The 18,105-nt window shown below is 44.4% G+C and overlaps 1 protein-coding gene across 1 annotated transcript; it reads left to right on the top strand.

The window, feature by feature from the left end:
- The first annotated feature begins 4,025 nt into the window (after nucleotides 1–4,025).
- On the top strand, nucleotides 4,026–17,565 carry si:ch211-212o1.2 (uncharacterized protein LOC492735 homolog). The gene is made up of 7 exons (XM_041221933.1): nucleotides 4,026–4,200; nucleotides 4,684–4,872; nucleotides 9,201–9,320; nucleotides 9,456–9,547; nucleotides 11,445–11,589; nucleotides 15,010–15,222; nucleotides 16,314–17,565. The coding sequence occupies exons 1-7, from the start codon at nucleotides 4,179–4,181 to the stop codon at nucleotides 16,433–16,435; spliced, it is 903 nt and encodes a 300-aa protein (XP_041077867.1). The 5' UTR covers nucleotides 4,026–4,178; the 3' UTR covers nucleotides 16,436–17,565.
- The last annotated feature ends 540 nt before the right edge of the window (nucleotides 17,566–18,105 follow it).

The following is an 18,105-nucleotide window of genomic DNA, read 5'->3' as shown; positions in this document are numbered from 1 at the left end:
TAGGTGGGTACTACGGCCACTTTCAATTTAACACTGCTCACAATCGTTTAATATAACGCCTCTTTGTAATTGTGTGTGCTGCAGATCTGGAGCTTTACAACAGCACAGCCTGCTGAATGAAATGGAACAGTATGCGTTCGTGGTTTATAACCCAGCTTACTCATTATATTACAGTATGTAGGGAACGATTGAGTTGAGACGCTTACAGCAGCATAACATACAACAAATGCTAATGCAATTAAAACAAACATTTTGACAAGATTTCCATAATAATGTGTTCTGTACATGTTTTTTTTTTTTACTGTTTGTAACGTGTGTGAATCATTCTAATGTGTTTGGTGGAGCTGTGGGGGTGTTCTGTAAACGTTTTGAAATAAACAAGCACATGGGATTCAGAGAGGGCTGCCAAATTACTCAAAACAATATTTTCTAGGGTTTTGTTTCTTTAAAATTGCATCCATGTGTTCAACGAGCAGACCAACTGGTTACATCACATGCCAGAGCTTGACTGCAAATAGGGGACTGCCCAGAAATCTGTGAGCACATGAAGCCTAACTGATGCACGCAGTGTGAGCCTTATTTGTGCGCTCTGGGTACGTGACAGCCTAACTGATGAACGCAGTGTGAGCCTTACCTGTGCGCTCTGGGTATGTGACAGCCTAACTGATGCACGCAGTGTGAGCCTTACCTGTGCGCTCTGGGTATATGACACACTATACAGCAGACATTAAGGAAATACAGTAAGGAGATACATTGTTTATTTAGCAGATGCCTTTATCCAAGGCAACTTGCAGAGACTAGGGTGTGTGAGCTATGCATCAGCTGCAGAATCACTTACAACAAGAAGCCCTTTTCTTTAACCACTGGACCACACAGTCTCCCGCCCCCCCGAACCCCCCCAGATCTACCCACAGCGGTAACAACGTGATTTAGAAGAACAAGCTGAAAGACAAAGGTACATTAGAATAAATCAACTGGAACAGTATAAACCAGCACAACACAAATTTCCCTGGGATAAAATCAGAATTATGGCGCTGCTATATCCCTATAGCAGATTTAAAAAAATAAAAACAATAAACAAAACAAAGCCCCAGTGTGATAAGGGAGCTGAGGGTTGTGATCGCAAAGCCCCAGTGAGACAGAGAGAGAGCAAGGGTTGTGATCGCAAAGCCCCAGTGAGATGGAGAGAGAGCTGAGGGTTGTGATCGTAAAGCCCCAGTGTGATAAAGAGAGCGAGGGTTGTGATCGCAAAGCCCCAGTGTGATAAAGAGAGCGAGGGTTGTGATCGCAAAGCCCCAGTGTGATAAAGAGAGCGAGGGTTGCGATCGCAAAGCCCCAGTGTGATAAAGAGAGCGAGGGTTGCGATCGCAAAGCCCCAGTGTGATAAAGAGAGCGAGGGTTGCGATCGCAAAGCCCCAGTGTGATGAGGGTTGTGATCGCAAAGCCCCAGTGAGATGGAGAGAGAGCTGAGGGTTGTGATCGCAAAGCCCCAGTGTGATAAAGAGAGCGAGGGTTGTGATCGCAAAGCCCCAGTGTGATAAAGAGAGCTGAGGGTTGTGATCGCAAAGCCCCAGTGTGATAAAGAGAGCGAGGGTTGTGATCGCAAAGCCCCAGTGTGATAAAGAGAGCTGAGGGTTGTGATCGCAAAGCCCCAGTGTGATAAAGAGAGCGAGGGTTGTGATCGCAAAGCCCCAGTGTGATAAAGAGAGCGAGGGTTGTGATCGCAAAGCCCCAGTGTGATAAAGAGAGCGAGGGTTGCGATCGCAAAGCCCCAGTGTGATAAAGAGAGCGAGGGTTGCGATCGCAAAGCCCCAGTGTGATAAAGAGATCGAAGGTTGCGATCGCAAAGCCCCAGTGAGATGGAGAGAGAGCTGAGGGTTGTGATCGCAAAGCCCCAGTGTGATAAAGAGAGCGAGGGTTGTGATCGCAAAGCCCCAGTGTGATAAAGAGCTGAGGGTTGTGATCGCAAAGCCCCAGTGTGATAAAGAGAGCGAGGGTTGTGATCGCAAAGCCCCAGTGTGATAAAGAGAGCTGAGGGTTGTGATCGCAAAGCCCCAGTGTGATAAAGAGAGCGAGGGTTGTGATCGCAAAGCCCCAGTGTGATAAAGAGAGCTGAGGGTTGTGATCGCAAAGCCCCAGTGTGATAAAGAGAGCGAGGGTTGTGATCGCAAAGCCCCAGTGTGATAAAGAGAGCTGAGGGTTGTGATCGCAAAGCCCCAGTGTGATAAAGAGAGCGAGGGTTGTGATCGCAAAGCCCCAGTGTGATAAAGAGAGCGAGGGTTGTGATCGCAAAGCCCCAGTGTGATAAAGAGAGCGAGGGTTGTGATCGCAAAGCCCCAGTGTGATAAAGAGAGCGAAGGTTGTGATCGCAAAGCCCCAGTGAGATGGAGAGAGAGCTGAGGGTTGTGATCGCAAAGCCCCAGTGTGATAAAGAGAGCGAGGGTTGTGATCGCAAAGCCCCAGTGTGATAAAGAGAGTGAGGGTTGTGATCGCAAAGCCCCAGTGTGATAAAGAGAGCTGAGGGTTGTGATCGCAAAGCCCCAGTGTGATAAAGAGAGCGAGGGTTGTGATCGCAAAGCCCCAGTGTGATAAAGAGAGCGAGGGTTGTGATCGCAAAGCCCCAGTGTGATAGAGAGTCGAGGGTTGTGATCGCAAAGCCCCAGTGTGATAAAGAGACGAGGGTTGTGATCGCAAAGCCCCAGTGTGATAAAGAGAGAGCTGAGGGTTGTGATCGCAAAGCCTCAGTGTGATAAAGAGAGAGCTGAGGGTTGTATGAAATCATTGCGCACAGTTGTCATGCTTTATTTTTATTTGTATAAAGAACCATCATTTAAATACAATTATAAGGTGCAGGAAAGAGCCATTGGATTATTGTAGGGAAACCCTTTACCTGATAGCTCGCTGAAAGTCTGTCTTCGCACTGGCCCAAAGCAAACAGTTCCCACGCAGAGCACTGCTTGTTTTTCATTTTGCTTTTTTTTTTTCCTTAGGGAATATCACACTGCAGTGCGTACTAATGCTGCACTCACATTGGGAAGACAAACTAGTTGTGGAAAAAAGAAGGGAAAATAAATACTGCTGCACGGCTGGAAATATGAAACAAAGTCTTTCTCCAGAATGAACCATTTTAATAACTATCTGAATCACAGGCTCATTCCAAAGTGGAATGAAAGCCAATACGCTTGTTTGTTATATTTCTAGAAACACTACACAGTACAGTACTTGTGGACATATCAGAAAAGTCTTCATGACTGCTGATTGCCTGTAGGGGGCATTAAAACATGTTAATGCCAAGATAATTTACAGTAGTAAATGACAGTATCTGTCTGTCTCTCCAGTTATAGTCCACAGTAGCTATTACTACCTATTATCATTAGGGTCTTGAATTCTTCACAGCCTTGTGTTGGATTTGGTTAACACAGCTGCTGCTTGTAATATATTGTACAGTAATACTGTATACTGTATTTGTATGTATCATACTCCTTGCAGTATTTGTACACCCCCCCCCCCCCCCCACACCCCTCCCCCATTTGTGACCCCCCCCCCCCCCCCCCCAAAAAAAAAAAAAAATGAAAAAGGGAAGTAAAAACTTGTGCTGTTTGTGTAGAAAACGATACAACTCTGATCTGTAATGTGTTAAGTGTCCACTAGGTGGATTAGGAGAGCAAGGATTTGCAGAATACATTTGAATACAGTAAAAGTCAACAATCTATATACTATATGCATTATAATCCAGAGAGAACGCATAAAGGGAAGAAGTCTTGAACTGCAGCTGCATCTTTAATTCTAACTTGTTCATTTACGTGTTTGAGAAAACGCTAGATCTGCCAGCTTTGTGCATTGCTGGTCTTGTCAAACGTGAAGCACATCACAATGAAATAATGCATGCTATTTTTATGACAATTTCAGGGTTGCATGGCAACTAAATAAAAAACAACAGAACAAACACTGGAACAAATGCCTGCTGTACGTGAAGTCTCAAAAGAACCGCTCCCTTAATCACACGGAGCAAGGCGGTCTTGTGGGCGGCTATGACATGACTGTAACTGCGCGGAAACTATAGCGTACTTGTACTGCGACGCAGCTTCTTTGCCGGATCAAGGAGATTCTAAGGATCGTCGTTATTTGCAGCCAAGTTCTCTGGTGGTGGAGAATTGTGATTTCTTGATACGCGGACGATGGAAGGTGTCCAGATGAAAGGTAATAAATAAATAGCCGCGACTGTATTCCGTTTTTAATAGCTGGCACTATATTCGTCACAGGAAATTGAGTTTAATCTTTTTAATAGATGTGCAATTTCCCAGACGTTATACATATCAAATGTATACGAGCTGCTTCTTCAGCGAGTGAAATCGCTGGGCAACTACACAGCACTCAGACATCTCACAGTAACAGACGGGGTACAGTTGAGCTTCATTTATATATATATTGAGATCGAAGGGAAAGGGAATCTACGTTTAGATTAGAACATTAAAATCTGAAAAAATACCACCTTTTTCTGTTGTGCAAAAGCAACCTGCATTTGCTGCGGCTGTATTTCCGGGTTTATTGCAAAGGGTACGAGCCCGTATTAGTAAAGTGCGCTTTTGAACGCCGTGCTAGCAATCCAACCCAGGCCCGCCTTGACTATTCAGGTATTGTATTAGTTTCATTTAAACCACACTTATTATGTATGCATTCTAGCTGAAATCGAGGGTAAAGCGAAGAGAATGGAGGCTGTTCTGCTGTCGGAGACGGAGATCAAACGCGGCTCCATGGCAGAAGAGGATCCGAATGGCAACGAGCACGGAGCGGCTGCCTGTTGTAGTCGAGCCCCGAGGTGGGGACCGCAGCACGCCGGGGCCCGGCAGCTAGCTGAGCTCTATTCGCCCGGTAAGCAACCTGCCCGATAAACTGATGAGTTCCTGTCCAGTATCATCCGTTTATAAAGACCTGCTTCCACCTGTTTTGAAATGTTATAGATGACTTGTTTCCCCTTGTAATCAAGTATTCCCTCATGTACTTTATGATAGGACAGTCACTAAGCTCCCTCTCAATTTACATAAAGGATAAATGCCTAGACTTCAGTTTACTGCCACTGTAATTATTAACTATTGGATTGGCACAGCTGTTTTTATAGTCAGAGGTTCTTGTACCCTTAATAATAAATATTTTTGAGAACGATAAGATTATTGTTATCACAGAAGCACAACAACAACATTGCACTTATATAGCGCCTTTCAAGACCTTTTTATAGCGCCTTTCAAAGTCGTCTCAAAACACAGTTGTGCTAGTAGTCATAGTAGAACCCATTATTATTATTATTGTTGTTGTTGTTCTTGTTTTCCAAAACACATTTCAAACTGTTTTAAAGGTTTAACCCTGTTCAGTCAGCATCTGAAAGGGACTTTTGTTGTCAGAATTGAAAAAAGGAGGTGGCTGTTGTTCTGAGAATTTGACCTTCACCTTATTAGCTTGCCATAATAAAGACATGGCTCTGAATAAACATTGCATCAGTCAAGCCCTTCCAGGCATCTGGAACTGAGTGAACCAGCAGTGAAATACACAGGCCAGTAAGTTCACTCAGTGTGTTATTCAGTAAGGAAGTTGCAGATGAAATCTCCCAAGCAGTTGAAATCAGGAGCCCGGTGTATTTGGCAGGCTCCAGGCTTGCTGGCAGTGTAATACAGTGTATTTGGCAGGCTCCAGGCTTGCTGGCAGTGTAGTACAGTGTATTTGGCAGGCTCCAGGCTTGCTGGCAGTGTGGTACAGTGTATTTGGCAGGCTCCAGGCTTGCTGGCAGTGTAGTACAGTGTATTTGGCAGGCTCCAGGCTTGCTGGCAGTGTAGTACAGTGTATTTGGCAGGCTCCAGGCTTGCTGGCAGTGTAGTACAGTGTATTTGGCAGGCTCCAGGCTTGCTGGCAGTGTAATACAGTGTATTTGGCAGGCTCCAGGCTTGCTGGCAGTGTAGTACAGTGTATTTGGCAGGCTCCAGGCTTGCTGGCAGTGTAGTACAGTGTATTTGGCAGGCTCCAGGCTTGCTGGCAGTGTAATACAGTGTATTTGGCAGGCTCCAGGCTTGCTGGCAGTGTAATACAGTGTATTTGGCAGGCTCCAGGCTTGCTGGCAGTGTAATACAGTGTATTTGGCAGGCTCCAGGCTTGCTGGCAGTGTAGTACAGTGTATTTGGCAGGCTCCAGGCTTGCTGGCAGTGTAGTACAGTGTATTTGGCAGGCTCCAGGCTTGCTGGCAGTGTAATACAGTGTATTTGGCAGGCTCCAGGCTTGCTGGCAGTGTAGTACAGTGTATTTGGCAGGCTCCAGGCTTGCTGGCAGTGTAGTACAGTGTATTTGGCAGGCTCCAGGCTTGCTGGCAGTGTAGTACAGTGTATTTGGCAGGCTCCAGGCTTGCTGGCAGTGTAGTACAGTGTATTTGGCAGGCTCCAGGCTTGCTGGCAGTGTAGTACAGTGTATTTGGCAGGCTCCAGGCTTGCTGGCAGTGTGGTACAGTGTATTTGGCAGGCTCCAGGCTTGCTGGCAGTGTAGTACAGTGTATTTGGCAGGCAGGCTTGCTGGCAGTGGCAGTGTAATAGTGTATTTGGCAGGCAGGCTTGCTGGCAGTGTAATACAGTGTATTTGGCAGGCTCCAGGCTTGCTGGCAGTGTGATATAGTGTATTTGGCAGACTCCAGGCTTGCTGGCAGTGTTGTACAGTGTGCATGTGCTTGTACATGGCACTATAATAAATTGCTTTACCAGGCAGAAGTTATTAGTTAAATATATATTTATTTCCCTTCGGTTGTACAGCACATGATCGACAGGAAAGTCAAAAATAGAACAAACCTGCGTGTCCAACAGAATATTTTAATTATTTACACCGCAGGCTGGCTGTCTACACAAAGTTTAACTAAGTGTTCACACTGTGGTATTAATACTTGATCATGGAGCTCTGGCAGTACGTAAATGCAGGTACTGCTAACTTTGTGGTTTAGCTGGTTGCAATCCCGGGATGTAAGTAAGACTCATTCCAGGTAATACGTGCTTGTTTAGAAAGTGTACACAGCAAGTAACAAGCTCAATAGTAAAACCAGGAATGGATCAAACTGTTATGCAATGGGAGTCTCATTTTCATCCCTGCAATGAACATTCAGGAGACCCCTGAATGTAAAAGTACACGGTGACAGTAACATTGCGCCTGTCTAGTGTTTGTGATCTAGTGCTGCCAGGCTACTGTACTGAATCTCAGAGTTTCACTTCCCCTGTTCGCATTGTGTAGCAGAGTGCGTAATGTCTGTTGCCCTGTGGAAGATGAGCAGTGACTATTCATTCTCATATGAATTGACTTCTCTTCCACTGGCAGGCAGCTGACTTGAAGCAGCCCGCAGAGAGCAGAGAGCAGATGAGACGTGAGGTTTCTAAGAGATGAGCAAGGCACAAATAATCAACAGGCAAAGAAAGGCAGAGCTAATCAGGGACAAAGTCCTGGATTGCTTTAATGCTGCCTGTGCATCAAGTGGACCCTGGTTTTTCCTACTGTACTGTAAATCAGTACCTGTATTTTCCATTTTTAAGTGCATTGTGTAGCGCTGACGTTAGACACATTCAGTAGGTGACATTCCCTCACTCTTTGATACAATTTGAAACCGGTGGAACTCCGCTTGGCAGGGCTGGAGATCTGCAATGTGATTTTTCTTGTTAAGGCGGACTGGTACAGTAAGATGTTTACCTTGCAGTACGGTTTAAGTTGGAAGCTAGCTATGCCTTTAAAAAATGAAATAATAAAAAAGCAACAACTTTAAATTGTGGTTTCTTAGCATGGTACTCGGTTTTAGTCACGCACAGCTCTTGTGAGGAGGGCAGGAAGTGCGCCTGTGCTTAAAGTGGCCTCCTATGAGGGATGGCCTATTTTGAAATCTCAGAGGGAGAATATTTTCAAAGACTAGCTCTGATCACCTGATGCCTGACATCACATCGTGCTTCCCACTAGAGAGAGATAAAGAGAGAATCTAGATGTCCTGAAGTGCAGTAGAGCAGGCTAATGGAGAAAGGAGTGTGTGTGCTGCCATGCTTAACTCATTGTGATGGTATTCCTGGAGCATTCCTGGACAGTTTCATCATCCCCTGATTTTAATGACACGGAGCTGAGGTTCTGCAGTTCAGTTTCCTTCCTCCCCTGCAGTGTAAGTCCACAAGTGAAATACACACATCCCTATAAGAATTACTGTTCTTAGTAAAATATGTAAACTCAGCCACTCGTGGATAGACATCAGATTAATAGACACAAAACATTTATTTTTTCAAGAAATGAAGCCCAAAATAAAAGCTGCCAGACCTCCCACTCACCGAATTGTTAAAGGATGTATTGTGTCGTTTTTGCAACAATTTGAAATCTGTACTGCTGGAAACATATGGTTTCAGAGCAATTTAGATATTTTATTTGCAATGAAAAATGACAATGTCACAAGACAAGCCAAGCCTTTTGTTGTCCACACCCCTCTCTGTAGAAACACCCGCAGTCATGTTGTACATGCATGGATAATGAAGTTTCTCAATCCTCGTCGTCATAATACCTGTAACCAAGGGACACATTCGCATCCTACAAGCACTGCTATACACCTTTTAAAAATGTGCTGTTTGCATTGCACTGTAGTGTGCAGCGTGGACTGCCTCCAGTAGCAGTGACTGCACTGTAGTGTGCAGTGTGGACTGCCTCCAGTCGCAGTGACTGCACTGTAGTGTGCAGCGTGGACTGCCTCCAGTAGCATTGACTGCATTGTAGTGTGATGTGTGGACTGCCTCCAGTCGCAGTGACTGCACTGATGCATGGGATTTTCTTCTGGTGAAACTGCTCTATTAAATAAGTAGATTAAAAGAGATAGAAAGCTGTAGGCCATTGAATTTGACTGTACAGGGAGAAGGGGGCCCCTTGTTGTGTGCTGGCTGGTACTGTACCATATTCTCTGGCCCCAGTCCAGCTCTCAACACAGAGCCACCCTTGTCTAAAATCTGCAGCTGTTAGATGATGTTTAGAGACACTTGTTGTTCCTTCATGCATCGCCGGGCCACATCAATGAGTTCTACACAGCTTAAATCTGGGCTACAACAGAGAAGCACAATACAGAGTGACAGTGATACCAGGGAATGTTTCAAAAGGATGTAATAATCTCTCTCTCTCTCTCTCTCTCTCTCTCTCTCTCTCTCTCTACCCCCCCCCCCCCATAGGAAAACGATTACAGGAATGGATCAGCGTCATCTTGTGTCTCTCACTTGTAATGATCAACTTTATTTTCCTGTTGATAAACTTTTCCACGGTTTATATTTACAAAATTATAATCGGCACAAGTAAGTATGCATTCAATAGTTCACTAGTCATTTAATCGCAGTTACATTGGTCCTGGAGACATTAGAAAAACACATGCTTGCAACAATTCCCCTTTTACCAGAGTATTAAGGCAGCTCTCTGCTTCTTTGTTTCAGTTGCTGGGATAGTTACTGCTGATTTTGCCTCCGGTCTGGTGCACTGGGGAGCGGACACGTGGGGCTCTGTTGACATCCCGGTCATTGGGAAGGTGAGCGGGCATGGCGCTGTGTGAGCGTTCTGTCTGGTGTCAGCTAAAATGTCTATCAAGCTTTTTGATGCTAAAAACCATGGCTGCTTTTTAACTTTTTTCTTTATTTGTTATTTCTATTTTTTTTTCCATTACTTTTGCCATCTTGGCAGCTCAGTGGGTCACAGACAGGCCTCTGGGATGCAAAGTCTTTGCCAGAAATATCCAACCTTGGAGAGAGCAGGACAGGAGTAATCAGGGCTCAGTAAACTGGACAGAATACCTCTTAAAGCACCCTTTAAACGCAGTGCAGTCCGTGCAGAACCCCTTTGCATTGCAGCAAGCCGGAGCATCATTCATTCTGTCACCGGAATTCACTCCTGCATGGTTAACTGAAGCTCCAGAGTTTTCTACTGAAGGAGCTGCAATGGCACGTCCTGTGAGGTCTGCACTGCAGTGATTCACAGCTGAAGTTCCAGAGTTTTCTCCTGAAAGAGCTGCAATGGCACGTCCTGTGAGGTCTGCACTGCAGTGATTCACAGCTGAATTGAGCAGCCCCTTCCAGAGCCTGTGGTTGCAAAGAGATTAGTGCAGCCCTGACTTGAGCTGAACAAAGATGTGGCACTTGAACCAGCGGTGCTCACTGCTCTGTGTTCCAGCAGACCGCTTGTTTAAATGAGTCTGGGTCTTTGCACTTTCAGTGTAGTCCTTGTGTCGAAATGCAGCCCCTTTCTGTTGCTCAGAAATACCAACCGAAGAACAAGATGTTTGTCGAGTTTCTTGTAGTATTTCTAATTAAGTGTTTGTAATAGTTTTGGATCACTTTCTATTACTGCACAGCCATCTACTTACTTATAGTGCAGGAGCTAATTCTGCCCCCAAACACATCGATATTTCAGACTGTTCTGAATCGGGTCAGGTGGGACCCTGCAATGTTAGAGAATGGATTTATGAATCATTCCACTGTTGGTGTGGGAGGGAAGGGCTTCTTTTTGAAGTGAACACCCCGACCACACCCTCCACTGGTGGCTGAGGCCACAGCATTTGCCTGCCTGAGGTGTATTTAGTTCTCCGGTATGCTGCCGTGCTCGTGGAGATTAGTAAGAATACATGAATAGCAGGTGTTAAATGACTCTGAGATTGGAGATGGTATTAAATAGTCCTTTCGGTGATGTGTGCCCACAGAGGCAATTCTGTTCCTGTGTTAGCTGTCATCTCATACTGTGCATGGTTATTTATTGCAGAAAGCAGAGTATTTTCCAGTAAATCACAAATGTTTTCCAGTTGTTTCATATAATGAATATTGTAGTAAACAATTAGTCATTTTCAAATAATTCTCCAGTGCAGCAACACTGAGAGGCTCCCATACAGAGGACTCTGTCAGCAACTGCAGGGTACTATTCACTTAGCTTTGTTTGATCAAGGATCAGTCATTTCCATAGGCATTATAAAGTATGAATCCCCTACTCGCTCCAAACCCTTCATACAGTGTGTTCTTATGATATACTGCAGCCCACAGTGTGGTCTGATCTCACTCCTAACCCTTCATACAGTGTGTTCTTATGATACACTGCAGCCCACAGTGTGGTCTGATCTCACTCCTAACCCTTTATACAGTGTGTTCTTATGATACACTGCAGCCCACAGTGTGGTCTGATCTCACTCCTAACCCTTCATACAGTGTGTTCTTATGATATACTGCAGCCCACAGTGTGGTCTGATCTCACTCCTAACCCTTCATACAGTGTGTTCTTATGATATACTGCAGCCCACAGTGTGGTCTGATCTCACTCCTAACCCTTCATACAGTGTGTTCTTATGATACACTGCAGCCCACAGTGTGGTCTGAAGGATAGCAGCACATGCTGACTCTGTGGAAGTGTTTGTTCACTAATCTCTTACTGTTTCTTCTCTGCAGGCGTTTATACGGCCATTCAGAGAGCACCACATCGACCCCACTGCAATAACCCGACACGACTTCATCGAGACCAACGGGGATAACTGCATGATCCCCCTCCTCCCACTGGCTCACATGGCGTACACGTTCATGAGCCACTCCTCAGGTGGGTTGTGATGTCATCATTGTGAATCAGTTACTTCAGAAGTACTTCCATGCAGGGGAATTCCCTGGTCCTGTGGAATCCTGTCACCTTTCCAGGGTCATCCCAGGATCCAGAGGGATTCCCTGGTCCTGTGGAATCCTTCCACCTCTCCAGGGTCATCCTGGGATCCAGAGGGATTCCCTGGTCCTGTGGAATCCTTCCACCTCTCCAGGGTCATCCCAGGATCCAGAGGAATTCCCTGGTCCTGTGGAATCCTTCCACCTCTCCAGGGTCATCCCGGGATCCAGAGGAATTCCCTGGTCCTGTGGAATCCTGCTGGGACTGGATGGATAGATTGATTGGATCAGGTTACTAACACAGAAAGATAATTAATTAGTTTCAGGTAATTCTGCACTGTGCATTGATACATGAGCTGTGCTGATTGGAGGTACCTTTCCTTGATCTACTGTGTGTCTCGGGTCTGCAGCACTGAAAGAGTTAATACCTCAGTGCTGCTACATGTTGTGTTGTATTGCATTGCTTTCAGGATTGGAGCTTTACTGTGTTGGACTGTGCATTCAATCAGGGGGAAGAGGATCATGGGCAGAGATGAACAGACTGTTTGTTTGTTTTTAACTTAAATATGTAACATTAAACCCTGAACACTGTGATTGCACAGTAAGCCATGTGTCTCCCTTGCCTAGTGTATGATATTCAACAATGTAAAAATATTCAGTGAGAAGTACGTGCATGCTTTATGTACACTTGCTGCTCTCACTAGTGTATTTTCTCAATAGTCTTAAATTGAGTAATTTGATTTTCCATCTTAATGAAGACATTGAAAAAGACCTCTCCTCTTGTCAAAGTGTTTGTCAATGAATTTTATATTTTATTTCTAGTTTTTTTTTGTTGTTGTTTTTAAGGCTAGTGTCAAGCGCATGTGGCTGCAATAAAACAAACAGAAGTATTTTTGTATTCTTTTTTTGGTTGGAGTTACTTGGCCATACTGCAAATACTCAGAGGTACAGTGAAATATTTAAAGGCAAAGTAGACCAGCTGGTGCCTTCGTCAGAGTTGTGCGCTAGCTGTATTTCAGTGCAGTGTGCTTTACTGTGCTGAATACACATGGAGACCAGCACATGACATCCGACCCCTAGTGTGACTGACTGTGGCTGCAGCCTTTGAGAAATGAATCCTGCATGTTTAATTCACATTGTAAATGACACTTGCCACTTCTCTACTGCCAGCCGCTGCTGTAACCAGAGTGAAGCTACTGTAAGGCTCCTGGTTGTGTATAACTAGCACTCATTATACCCAGGCAGGGATATCCTCCAGTCAGACTGGCACCAAACCGCTTCAACCACTCGCAGGGCCTTCAAGAGAAATAGAGTCATTGAGACATCGTTGATCTAAAGGACTTGATAAAAACTGCAAGACTGGGCAAAGGCTGCTACGTGTTCTTCGTATTGAGTCTGTAAACCTTTAATCCCGGCCCTTAAGTGTTTTATCTGCTGACAATCTGCTGTTCATTCAGATCCTCTGTCTGGTTTGCTTGTGAGCTCAGAGGCTGAATAAAGGGGATGATGGTATGTGATAATGCATAGACCCAGCTTTCAACCAGCTGCTTTGGTGAGAGGTGTGTTGAACGCCCTCTGCTGGGGGAAAAGCAAAACACAGCCTGTGACTATCCTGTGGTGCACATGGAACAGTTTTTGTTTGTTTCTGTAAAGGCAGTCTGTCCAGACACAAAAAATGAAACAAATCGATTGGAAATTCTAAACTCTGAACCTGATGGCTTGGCAAGAACTGCCCAGGTCTAATGAGCAAAGCCATTGCTGGAAGAATAGCGGGCAGTTGCCAGAGGCTGTTTTGTTAATGCATTCAACATATGCAGAACTGTGTGTGTTTTTGTTTTTATACGTGAGATATTAATGTGAATTTTATTTCAACTAAATGTACAGATATGGGAAAACAAAAACAATGTGATGTCCATGGTCCTTAATAATATTTGACGAGATCGTGATCAATAATATTTCCAGATGCCTGTACATCGATTTCAATATGTTGAGCATGTCCCTACAGTATAGCCTTTCTAATACGCTTCAGCATTGAGGCCACTGAAGAAACGGACCCATTCAGACCAGCGTTTCTGTTGCGCTTGCTAAGCCCCCTGTAGCTTTTCATTCACTGTGGTATTGTCTCCTCAAGCTAGCTGTGTTGCTTGCACACACTCGCAGTGAAGCGCAGCACAGTAAGGAAGCGCAGCGCCTTCACAGACGTGTCAGATAGTGAAGCCACTTGTTTATAATACATGGCCCAGAGCAGACTTAAGCTTACTTACACTGTTACTTAATTTTATGTTCAGTATTTGCGATTATCATAAAGCCAGAGAAAGCTAGTATAGACAAAGCCCAAGATTAAACCCGGCATCAGACTGACATTCTGTAGAAACTGGCTTTCATCTGTTTCAACTGCTGTTATTACTGAAAAATCTCAAGAGTAGATCTGGAAATCTCGTTTATGAAGCTGCTTGGCTTCTGCGTAGAGTGCATGTTAAATTCCAGGTGACATTACTAATTCAATGGCTGTTCCCCAGTGCAGTGATTCCGATGATACACTGTAAACTTTGGAAAGGAAACAACAGCCCAAACAACCGAAGTCCTGGCAAGAACAGTAGCAGGGCCTGTGTGGTACGCACACAGCAGACTTGTAGCCCTGTTGAATAGGGCACAGTCACTGAGTGTTTTCCTAAAACCCTTAACGCAGTCTGGCAATCTGCCTGCTCATCTCTTACTCGGCTCTGATTGCAGCTGTCTCTGCTACCGGGACGAGCGTCCCGGTTCTGTTCTGTTGCTCACTCGAGGTTCTTCTGGTGTGAGGAGTGACAGAGCCTATCTTCAGGGCTCTGATTCCTACAGTCATGTGATAATGTAATCCACAAATAAGCATTTAAGTGTAGGTATAGGACTACCTGTGCAATGTTTATGTGTAGAGGTATATGGAAATAAATATGAATTATGGAAGAAAAAATCTAAATTTGGCATGCAGATTTATTTTTTTACAGTGGTTAAGCTTTCAATCCAAGTTCTAAATATTGAACTAAACAATTAAAACCCTGGAAGTAGTTCAGCAATTTAAAACAAGTCAAGAACAAATTTGCACCCACTTTGGACCACACTTAGACTTACACCACAAAGTGCTTTTTCCTATGCTAGCTTCATTTGTAGATTGCAATTCTGGATAAAAACACTGAAATTGGAACATGCAGTAATATCCTCTAGAAGGCTGCTGTCGTGTCTCTTAATGCAGTAATGGACATATCAGCGTGATATTGAAGTGCTTTGACGTTGCTGTTGTGTCTCTCGATGCAGTAATGGACAGAGCAGCGTGATATTGAAGTGCTCTGACGTTGCTGTTGTGTCTCTCTCTTCTCTGCTGTAGAGTCTATAGCCGAGTCCTACCCCTGGGAGTGCTTCGTTTTCGCACTGTCTGTTTTCGTCACGATGACCAATCAGATTCACAAGTGGTCCCACATGTACTTCGGTCTGCCTCACTGGGTCACTGTCCTGCAGGATCTGCACATCATCCTGCCGAGAAAGCACCACCGCATCCACCACGTGTCGCCCCACGAGACCTACTTCTGCATCACCACAGGTAAGCCATCCCCTCTCCCAGGACCAGCAGCCCTTTTAACATTGCTGTCTGAGAGCGTCTTTTCGAAGTGCTTTGTTTCACCCTGTGCCAAATGAGAACGAGGTACAGCCCATAGTCTACATGTCCTCATTCCTTTAGTGCTGTAATATGAGCCGCGGATGGAAGCAGAACAGATGTGGGAGTGACTAGCAAACGGGGCTCCCCGTCAGTCACAGCGATAAAGGAGCTGTGTTTTCTTGCATTGTACCCCTATGATGACTGATATTATAAACTCAGCAGCAGGATCCACAGGGGACTGCAAGCACGTTTCAACTCAGAATGCTATTTCAACATCTCTGCTCTCCCAGAGGAGCGCCCTGCTTTTTGTTTTATCGTTGACAGTCTCCTTGTATATTTAATGGGAACCTACTGTCACTTATAACAAATGGGCTGCAATGAAAAATATCAAAGAACAAAAGATAGCGGCCGCACCAGCAGTCCTCACTGATAAGTGTAATAAAGGCTCCAGGGCGCTTCTTCAGTGCCAAACAGGAACAGAGTCAGACAGCTCACAAAACAAACAGGCTCTGGGGTGCGGAGTTATGCTGAGGACAGGGTTGGGTTTTTTTGTTTTTGTTTTTTTTTAATAGATGGTGAGACATTTGTTATTGTGACCTTATTTAATCGTAAACTGCAAAAAAAAAAAAAAAAGAAAGTAAAACGTATTTGTTTCTCTACCAAGTTTGCTACAGTACTCTGTAGCAAGGGCTGACATTGCTGTACCAGGCAGCTCGGGTAACAGGCAATGACCTGGAATTAAAAGCTGCTTCTTGTTCCCACATTTACATGCATCCAGGCATAGGAAGATATGTCTTGACTTACCTTTGTGTTCTCGGTCAAGTCAATAAGTCTTATGTATATTACTGTAGCTATTGAGGTGGAATAAGACTCCTACTGCACAGCAGTTTCACCCGTTCCAGGTTTTACTATGAGCTTGATTAGCCACAGTGTGTGCAGATAACAAGCTCAGGAGTGGAGTCTCACCCCAGAGGTCTTTCTCAGTAAAGTATCTGATCTCATTAGGTAATAACTGCCCCGCATTTCTCTTTCAGGGTGGCTCAATTACCCTCTTCACTGTGTTGGGTTTTGGAGGCGGATGGAAGACTTGATAGAGAGGCTAACAGGAAACAAACCACGGAGCGACGACCTGAAGTGGGCAGAGAAAACAGAATAAGACTTTAACAGAGAGCCTTTCTGTAGCAGGATAGCACAGAGCACCTTGAAGAGTACCTGTCAGAGCAGAACAAGCAGCATTTACAGCAGAGATAGGAGTCGAGGACATATACTCACTAAAAACACTGTAGCCTGCAAATGAAACAGAAGCTCAAGTCTTTGTCAGTTTTTCATGAAAGATATTTTCGTAGATTTCACATGCTGGTCACGCTTTAGTTCAAGGATCTGTTTTGTACAACCGTCTCACACTGTAATGTTTTAATAGAACATGACTTCAGTAAAGCTGTCAGAGTCATTGTAACGTTTCTCAGTAAACCCTTGGTTAAGTCTGTCTGAGTTCATATTTACGACTGCTTGTTCACAACGGACCCTTACCCCTAATGTAATCCCAAATGCTTTTTAGTACTAGAGAATATCCAATTTAATTTATGAAAGAAGTGTCTTACTATTTAGAAGCAAAAAATAATACAATGATGTTTAACATATCCTTTTATCATGAAGGAACCAATATGGATAAATGCAGTTAGCCGCTGTGGTCTTTTTCAGTGTTAGCAGGGCAGTGTGTGACGCTCATGTTGCTGAAGGACTGTATCATGTCTATCTTGTGCATATAGAAGGGAGGGTGGGGTGCATTCTCTCCATTGTTACTGGGATTCACAGCCTGTTCTCTGAGGTAGCGCTGTGGTTACTATTGTATGTTGACTAGTGTTTGGTAGCGAAACTAAGCAGCATTGTAATAGTAAGACTTTATAGAAAGAAAGACTGGAAGATGGGCTCTCCAGATAAAAACACAAAGCTTTGCTATCTTGCACATGCAGTACAGTTACAAAACAAAGTGACTTCACGGAAGGGCTTTCAAAGCTAAACAAGAATGATCATAATATTGATGATCATCAAGTAAAGGCTTTGCTTTTTGTCACACTATTGCACACCAACTTCATATTAACATGTACTGTAACAATTCATTAAGTGTTCTTTTTTTAATTTTATTTTGAGATTTTGTTACATTTTCGACTGTCTTTGTATTACTACCAAGCAAACTAGAGCTGTTAGATGCTGGTCAGCCTTAACTCCTGTTCTGTTGATTGTATGAAACACGTATTTAATAAGAATAAAGGAAAGTACTTCAGACATCTTAGTTTACTTAGAGTACTGCTCCCTGCTTAAAGTCCCTTAAAATTCCTTGCTATATTTTAAAAAGCTGTGGGATTTAATGTATGGGGATGTCCAGTACAAACTGGCTATCTTTTCACAGCTGCCAGTGCTGGACTGAGAATGAAAGGCCATCCATTAATGGTTGAAAGGTGAAGCCTCTCTATTACAAGCACTTGATCATACTTGCTTTGAGCTGGTTCTGTTGCACACTGACTGCTCTCCACAGGTTTAAACAAGCCTTCTCACTTTCAGGAAGGTTGTCACTGTACCTTGCAAGCCATCCTGTACCACACCTGCTCTTTATCAGTGTATTGAGAACACCACCGACAGCGTGGCTGCTTTCTGGGCTGCAGCTGAGCTTGGTTAGGATGGCCAGGCAGTTTCAGGAAAGCTTGACTCCAGTAAACAAGTTGGTTTTCTCTCCTTGTGATTGTGGGACACTGCAGTTTTAATAATACAGTTTACCAAAGGTCCTGTCACTGTGCTTGGCTCCCTCTAGTGGTAAAATAGTAAAAA

The sequence above is a fragment of the Polyodon spathula genome, chromosome 21 (assembly GCF_017654505.1).
Source record: "Polyodon spathula isolate WHYD16114869_AA chromosome 21, ASM1765450v1, whole genome shotgun sequence".
NCBI classification, from domain to species: Eukaryota; Metazoa; Chordata; class Actinopteri; order Acipenseriformes; family Polyodontidae; genus Polyodon; species Polyodon spathula.
Note: the sequence above shows the minus strand (reverse complement) of the source record. Positions and strands in the feature narration are given on the sequence as shown.